General features: G+C 50.4%; 1 protein-coding gene across 2 annotated transcripts; it reads right to left on the bottom strand.

Annotated features, from left to right (window-relative positions):
- Window positions 1-1,491: 1,491 nt before the first annotated feature.
- Window positions 1,492-8,269, bottom strand: cmtr2 (cap methyltransferase 2). 2 transcript variants are annotated; one of them, XM_060838298.1, is made up of 2 exons: window positions 8,176-8,269; window positions 1,492-6,710 (listed from the first exon to the last, which is right to left on the bottom strand). In XM_060838298.1, exon 2 carries the CDS (start codon window positions 6,704-6,706, stop codon window positions 4,418-4,420), a length of 2,289 nt encoding a protein of 762 aa, XP_060694281.1. In that variant the 5' UTR covers window positions 6,707-6,710; window positions 8,176-8,269; the 3' UTR covers window positions 1,492-4,417. The 2 variants fall into 2 exon arrangements, with proteins under 2 accessions (XP_060694281.1, XP_060694283.1); XM_060838300.1 differs by having other exon boundaries at window positions 8,183-8,269.
- Between the last annotated feature and the right edge of the window lie 244 nt (window positions 8,270-8,513).

The raw sequence follows: 8,513 nt of genomic DNA, 5'->3' as shown, positions 1-8,513 counted from the left end.
TTTGTAACTTTTAGTTTAAAATAAGAGCATTTCTTTAAATTTAAACAAGTTGAGGATGATTTAATTTCAGTTTAAAAGTATAGACAAACTTTTGGTTTCAGTTTGAGAGACAAGGTAGCTTTACTCTGTAGATGACCCCATCCTAAACATGACCTGTGAGTTTTTGACAGAGACTGTGGGAATGAAAAAAAAATGAGGTCTGCAGATGCTGGAGATCACAGCTGCAAATGTGTTGCTGGTCAAAGCACAGCAGGCCAGGCAGCATCTCAGGAATAGAGAATTCGACGTTTCGAGCATAAGCCCTTCATCAGGAATAAGAGAGAGAGAGAGCCAAGCAGGCTAAGATAAAGGGTAGGGAGGAGGGACTAGGGGGAGGGGCGATGGAGGTGGGATAGGTGGAAGGAGGTCAAGGTGAGGGTGATAGGCCGGAGTGGGGTGGGGGCGGAGAGGTCAGGAAGAGGATTGCAGGTTAGGAGGGCGGTGCTGAGTTGAGGGAACCGACTGAGACAAGGTGGGGGGAGGGGAAATGAGGAAACTGGAGAAATCTGAATTCATACCTTGTGGTTGGAGGGTTCCCAGGCGGAAGATGAGGCGCTCCTCCTCCAGCCGTCGTGTTGTTGTGTTCTGCCGGTGGAGGAGTCCAAGGACCTGCATGTCCTCGGTGGAGTGGGAGGGAGAGTTAAAGTGTTGAGCCACGGGGTGATTGGGTTGGTTGGTTCGGGCGGCCCGGAGGTGTTCTCTGAAGCGTTCCGCAAGTAAGCGGCCTGTTTCACCAATATAGAGGAGGCCACATCGGGTGCAGCGGATGCAATAGATGATGTGTGTGGAGGTACAGGTGAACTTGTGGCGGATATGGAAGGATCCCTTGGGGCCTTGGAGGGAAGTGAGTGTGGAGGTGTGGGCGCAAGGTCACCCTCACCTTGACCTCCTTCCACCTATCCCACCTCCATCGCCCCTCCCCCTAGTCCCTCCTCCCTACCCTTTATCTTAGCCTGCTTGGCTCTCTCTCTCTCTTATTCCTGATGAAGGGCTTATGCTCGAAACGTCGAATTCTCTATTCCTGAGATGCTGCCTAGCCTGCTGTGCTTTGACCAGCAACACATTTGCAACTGTGGGAATGAAGTTTTACTTTCAGTTTAAAAGAGTAGAGAGTTTCACTCTGCATTTAACCTCCTGTTGTACCTGCCCTGGGAGTTTTTGAAGGGGGAATATAACAGATTCGATTGCTCTTCAGTTTAAAAGAGTAGAGAAAACTCTGCTCTATACCTAAACCCATGCTATCCCATCCTGGGAGTGTCTAAGGGGGAAATATTTTCACTTCACAGCAGATGTGACCAGAACAATATTCACCAAAGTACTTTCATTTTTAAGCAGATAATGGGACAGCCCCAAGAACAAAGACACATCTTGTCTGGTTTGAAGACCTTTAATTGATCCTTAAACAAAAAAAGTATTTGAATTTATTTATCTCAAACATAAATTGTTGGTCTTATTTGATTTCAATCTGAATTCTAACTAAATCAATATCAAATTGGAAATCAGGTACAAAAGAAAGTCATGATTCATTCCTGTTTCATTTCTCAATTCCTCTGTAACAAAATGAAATGCATAATTTCAATCCTGCGTCATAAATAAACAGACATTAAAAAAAAGTTTACTTTTCAGGCCATTCCACTCCCATAATTGTCTGTAATTGCTTTTGGTCCAGTAACTAGCCTTTGTTTTCTTGGAGCAAAGGTTTGTTAATAAAAAAAATTGAATTCTTTATAAGAACATTGTCTATTTAAACTTCAGGAGTCTTGGAGTTTGCAAACAGATTAAATGTAATTGGTTAAAGCAGGGGACTGGGGCTAATCTATTTGATTCTAACAGCCAATACCGACATGGCAGCCTGTATGGCCTCCTATGTCCGGTCTCTGGGATATTTATATTAACTGTACAACTACCAAACCCTGCTGTGAGTGGTTTACCTTTTCTGGATTTAATAAGAACAAAGCTCATTACACTTCAGGCAAACAACATCCTACAATCTCACACTTTAGTGCGTCAGAGATACTCCTTCAGGCAACCTTTACAACACATCTGGACTGCAATGGGGAAAAACTGTGACGCCTCCAAATCCATTGATGCACTATATAGGATTATGTAAATGCACATAACATGCACAGCCACAAAATAACCAGCTGACAAATTCAGCACCCCAGCTCTTCTTCGGCAGAGTTATTACAGGTTCAGTGCTGGCAATTCAAAATCAAGGGGAGACGCGATCAAGAATCAGAAAGATGCTGCAAAAATTGAAATAGAGTGCCTTGCCTTGGCTGACCCTTCTGTTATGTTCACTGTTGTGACTAGCCACCGATTGTTCCAACCATGTTATGATGGGATCAAAACACAAAGATACTTCTGCTCTAAAATATACAATTTATACAATTTAAATACACAAAAAAATTAAATGTAGCAGCTCACTCTTGCTCTGCACTGTCTGTATATGAGAAGGAGAGCGGGAACCAATTCCATTACAGAAAGCAATGGGTCAGCACGACCTAAATCCCTAAGATGCGTGCCCATAATTCTCACCTCCTCAGCACTGAGCCCAAAGAATGGAGTTTAAAACAAAAAAAACTGATCACCAACAATTTGACACAGGGTGAATGAACATGTAGCTCAGGTGCTGGAAAAGCAAGGTGCTGGGGTTTGTGGCAATGTAACTTACAGAAAGTCAACACCTTCAAAAAGGCCTGGAAATTGCAACTAGTGAAGCAGATGTGCAGACAATCATGGGGAAAAGACCTCATCGGTTCCTTAAGGGATTCCTTATTTCCATCTACACATAATAAAGGAACAGTTGACAACAGATCAGATCACTGCTCATCCGTCAAACTTTAAACTGTCTTTTCATTATTGTCCTGTTCTCTTCCATCATGCTGCAGTTCCACAAACAGGGCCCCTGACCGTAGCGTGATTACTGTCCCTTCAGGTATCGAGGGGGGTGTTTTAGGCCCAGTGTACGACAGAATCCTGTTCGGAGCTGCATGTTCCTGGAGGGAGAGAAGTGTGAACGCCTTTAGGAACAGGGCGTTCCGGTCAGGCCAATAGACCCAGAGGTTTGCTGTTTGTCCAAAGGAGCGTAGAGATTGTTTTAGAAGATGGCAGCTTTACAATGGATACACAGCAGACAGATAGAAAGGACTGTCAGCAAGGAGGGGAGAGGAATGGGCAGAGAACACACAGAGTGCAGTCTGGTTCCACAGCTGACACTGACATATTCCATCGGCCATTTATTGAGGCAGCTCAATAAATGGCCACAAGAGCAGGCTAGTGGCAAATGCTGAAAGACAAGGCAGAGGGAAACATTCATGTGAAACGCAGTCAGACATAAAATAGGTGGTTACCAGGCCAATTCTAACTCACCAGTCTCTGTGTGACCTGGGAAACACTGTCTCCTTATAGCTAGCCAAATTCTAAAGCAGAGGCCACAACATCTGTGGTTAGCGATTTCAACAAATTGTTGGAAGAGGGGAATTGAGCATCCACAGGGCAGGGGAGAACAGCTCTCTCTCCCTCTCAGCAACACACAACTCGTAGCAGTCACCAGGTTTCCCTTGTACACTGGCCCCCAAACACAACACTCGATGCCAAGGGGTAGCAATCCCACCACTACTGGAGGTTCTGCTTGTATGAATGGTGTCAGGTTTTCTATATACTCATGGTGCACCTTCACTCTTGTGTGGTATAGGGCAGAGCCTGACCCCATTACAACAAAGCGAGTGTGTCAAGGACAGGAAAATAAGACAAAAGGCAGCAGTGATTATCTCAAACTGCATTAAAAAGAAACACAGCTGTGGACCAAGGTCTCAGTAATAACCTCAAAATTAATTTTATAAAGTGTGCAGTGACCAACAATGAAGATGCTGGTAAGCTCTCAGGGAATCACTGCTACAAACCTTTCACGCAGGTTACATCTGAGGCAAGCTGGTCAGTGTTTAAGAACATGAATCGCCCAGTGGGAAGGAATAATTTGAATGAGTTTGAACTCCATTAATAATCCATGGCCCTCCCCCTCACTGTGGCATAGAGTCCTCAGTGGCTCTGTCAGCAACATGCCATAACTCTGTCCAAAGTAACTACAAGGCACTGAACTGATCACAGTTTCAAAGTGAGACTGTAACAACATTCCCCGACACTTCAGCTGGTTATCGGAGCAATGACTACATTGAGAGGAATGAACCTCGATGGAGTACATCTAGTGCTTACTCGCTGCACTGCTCGTACAGGGCTGATTGAGATAGCCAACGGGAATCTCTATCCTCAAGAGCTATCGAACGGCTGCCCATGAGTTGGAGACAGTGCTGGTTGTGACTCCAGTGAGGGAGGACAATACGTGACAGCTCCAGCCTACGAATGGGATAGCGCTGGTTTACGTTGTGCTCCAGGTAAGCAAGTGAAGCCTCTGTTTCAAGATGGCAGTGTTGAGCACGTCAAGGAATCTCGGCAGGTTTCCCCTGAGCAGCAGTTCCATTGGCACAAACTGCAGGACCTGCAGCGGCTGGTCTGGCTCGCAGTCTTGGAGCTGACGCACGCGCTCACTCAGCCTGGCCAGGAACGCCGTGACGTCAGCGGGCGGGCGACGAAAGCCAGCACACAGCAAGACAGCCAGGGTTCCGAGGGCATCCGACGAGGTAGGGCAAACAAAGTCCAGCGCTCGGAAGCAGTGCTGCAGCACAAACAGCAGGCCAGCTGTAAAGCGGGTGAAGGACGAGAGAATGGGGAGGATGAGCGCACCCCCATCTCGACAGTCCTCAATTGCATGGAGCACAGAATCGAGTAGACACTGCTGGTACGAGAGCTCTCCATCATGAAGAACAGTGCAGCGAGTGGGAAGCGGGGAAGTGGCATTCCAGTAGCGGAGCTGGAAGCCGTTCATCTTCTTCGGGGTTGGGAACTGCTGCAGCCTCATCATCACAAGGCAATCCACCAGCTGACCACGGTGGTCACAGAATCCCCCCGGCCGCTGCTCCGCCATCAGGGCGGCAAGTTCAGACAGCACCAGCTCTTCAGAATAGACACTGCACGAGTCACAAGGGAGCGTGACGGTGCCGCGTGCTGCCCCGCATTCCAACGCTGCCTCCTCCATTATCCGCTGGAGCTCCACGTCACAGAACGGAGAGCTGACCAGCCTGCTGAGCCTCCTGCCTTCCAGGATGTACCAGGACTGGCAGTCAGTACCACCCTGTGAATCCCTCAGGGCGCAGTCAGTCTCCCGGGTGGCAGTGCAGTGCTGGTTCACCTCAGGGCCGAGGGGGCTCTTACTCATCCTTTCCTGCCAGGCCAGCCCAGCCAGATCCATCCTGTCGTTGTAAGAGCCGGAGTGCAGTTTCTTCTTCTTGTGTGCAGATAACCGGCCGGCCAAGCTCCACCCAGCCTGTGACCTCTTCACCAGCCAGTCCTCTCGGGCCACGCGGCGCAACTGGAACCGCCGCAGGTAGAAGTCGGCAGCGCAGTCCCGCTTCTCCTCCATCGCCTTGACCTCCTCGGTACCCATCTTCCCAAATAGCAGAAGGTTCTCCCTGATCGTGTCTGTCTGACACTTGTGAAAGAAAAAGCAACATTCCTCCAGCTGTTTTAGGAAAGACTCCGGAACAGCAGTTCGGATGAGGTCAGACTTCTGGACGACGTCCGGCCCAAAGCTCATCCCCAGCTGATCAAGGTACCTTCCCACGGCATCCTTGCCCTTATACTCAAGGCAGACCACATAGACTTCAGAGTTTCCTGACTTGCTGGTGCCTGGCTTAAAGACACTAACTTCTCGAAAGCAGCAGTTGAGCAGGTAAAGCAGGCAGACTGAGCAGCGCTCAAACAGGGTGAACATCTTCAACACAAAGGAGCCCTTCGGGCTGAGGAGCATCAAGGCTGCAATGGTCTCACAGTAGTGCAAGGGAGATACCAGAGTTTCCTGCTCTCCAGGGTTGTCCTGGCAATCAAAGCTCCCATCTGCTGTCACCAGGTGGACCTTCATGTTCTGAGTTAATTCCTTTAACCCCTGAAGACATTCGTGGGCCATGATGTCCCCTGTGTTATCAGGACCAAAATACCACCAGGGCAGTGTCGCAGCAATCAGCCGGTCATCCATTATCATCATGCCAGTGTCATTGCCTTCGTGGTAGGGGTTGAGGGTATTGGCGATCCAATTCCAGTCGCATGGGATGCGGTGAGACTTGAGGTAGTGGTTCAGACTGGCAATGAAGGCCCCAGGGGCCTCGCAGAGGTGCACAGAGTTCAGCTCCCCATTCTGGAGTGCCTCAAATGGAAGCAAGGGAAATGTGCACAGGATCTCATGAAACTTGCACCAGGCCTGCGTGCACAGTTCAGCATTCATAGTGCTCCGTACCACCGGGATGACCTTCCCTGCCCGGTTGGTGAAGGCCGTGTGCTCATGCCACTTTTCCAGTTCCTTGTCACTCAACTGGTTCTTCACATCGTTAAGGGACTCCTTCAGAGCCTGCAGCCTCTCAGATTCCTTTGTACTAACCTCCCCAACGCCAGCCAGACACCAGGGTTGATCAGCAAGCTTCTGGAAGGTGAATCTCTTGTTGAAAAGTTTCTCGATCTCGTCAGGAATGGGGAGGTTCATCTCCGAGAGGTCCACCATATGCTCCACATGGGGCCGTTTCCGACTTGCCCACTTCTTTACTTTGCTGGGCTCCATCGATCTGCAAAAGCAGAGATTGGAAGTATCATTGTCATTTTAATCTTTGTACTACTTTCTAGACCCACATAAGCAAAAGATAATTACCAAAATTCCCAGTACCTCCAAACAATACACCCCTCCCTCAAACTCTCAAATTCAACTGTTGTTTTTTTATTTCCTCATGAATTACGGACATTTATCAACTGATCAATTTCCCAAGACGAGCTCGTGACCCAAGAAATGACAGGCTGTTCGACCCATATGGGGCAGTGAAATTGAATCTGACTATGTCTGCACAGCCACTGTTACGCATGGATTCCCACTTGATGCACTGGCCAGTCAGAATGAATGTTTTTACCCTCACATCCCCTCAGAACCGTGAGGATGTTGTGAAACTTGAAAAGGTTCGGAAAAGATTTACAAGGATTTTGCCAGAATTGGAGAGTTTGAGCTATAGGGAGAGGCTGAATAGGCTGCGGTTGTTTTCCCTGGAGCATCAGAGGCTGAGGGGTGACCTTATAGAGGTTTATAAAATCATGGGGGGCATGGATAGGATAAATAAACAAGGTCTTTTCCCTGGGGTGGGGGAATCCAGAACTAGAGGGCATAGGTTTAGGGAAAGAGGGGAAAAATACAAAAGGACCTAAGGGGCATCTTTTTCATGCAGAGGGTGGTGCACGTATGGAGTAAGCTGCCAGAGGAAGTGGAGGTAGCTGGTACAATTACATTATTTAAAAGGTATCTGGATAGGTATATGAATTGAAAGGGTTTCGAGGGATATGGGCAAGCACTGGCAAATGGTTTGGATATTCGGTTGGCACGGATGAGTTGGACCAAAGAGTCTGTTTCTATGATACTGCAGTGTTTACTGAATACCCCTCACTGAGGGGATGGGGGGGGAGGGGGTGAGGGGGAGGGGATGGGGGGGGGGAGGGGGTGAGGGGGAGTGGGGGAGGGGGTGAGGGGGAGGGGGTGAGGGGGGAGGGGGTGAGGGGGGAGGGGGTGAGGGGGGAGAGGGGGGGAGAGGGGGGGAGAGGGGGGGAGAGGGGGGGAGGGGGGGGAGAGGGGGGGGAGAGAGGGGGGGGAGGGGGAGGGGGGAAGGGGGGAGAGGGGGAGAGGGGGTGAGGGGGTGAGGGGGAGGAGGGTAGGGGGTAGGGGAGGGGGAGATGGGGAGAGAGAGGGGGAGATGGGGAGAGGGGGAGATGGGGAGAGGGGGTGAGGGGGAGATGGGGGAGGAGGGGAGGGGGTAGGGGAGATGGGAAGAGGGGGAGGGGGTGTCCAGGAGGACGGGTTGGCCCTGGGGGGCGGTGGGTAATGTCCCCCAGAGAAGGGGGAGAGAGGCGGTGTCCCGGGGAGTGGGTGGATATCCCTGAGGTGGAGGGCGGAGGTTATCCCGGGGGTGAAGGGCAATGTCCGGGAGGCGGGGACACGGACAGAGGGTTAAACGACCGCGAACTCCGGGCTATCGGTCTGAGGAAGCCGCCTACATCGTACACTCTCCAGCTGCAGCTGCAGGATTCCCTCAGCAACAGCGTCCGCTGACAATCAGCTCCCCCCGGTGTCACGGAAAGGCCTTCCGGAGAGAAACAACAGCTTGGAGCAAACCACACCCACAGCTCACACATTCCTCACAGCTGAGAGCAAACCCCGCCCCCGGTCCTGACACAAACCCCGCCCCTAGCACAGACCACAAACCCCGCCCCCAGAGCGGTTACAAACCCCGCCCCCAGAGCAGACACAAACCCCGCCCCCAGAGCAGACACAAACCCCGCCCCCACCATCTCAGGGAACAACCTCCCCAACAACACAAACCCCACCACCACCA

Source organism: Hemiscyllium ocellatum, chromosome 17 (assembly GCF_020745735.1).
Source record: "Hemiscyllium ocellatum isolate sHemOce1 chromosome 17, sHemOce1.pat.X.cur, whole genome shotgun sequence".
NCBI classification, from domain to species: domain Eukaryota; kingdom Metazoa; phylum Chordata; class Chondrichthyes; order Orectolobiformes; family Hemiscylliidae; genus Hemiscyllium; species Hemiscyllium ocellatum.
The sequence above is the reverse complement of the archived record's forward strand: the minus strand, read 5'-3'. Positions and strand labels throughout refer to the sequence as shown.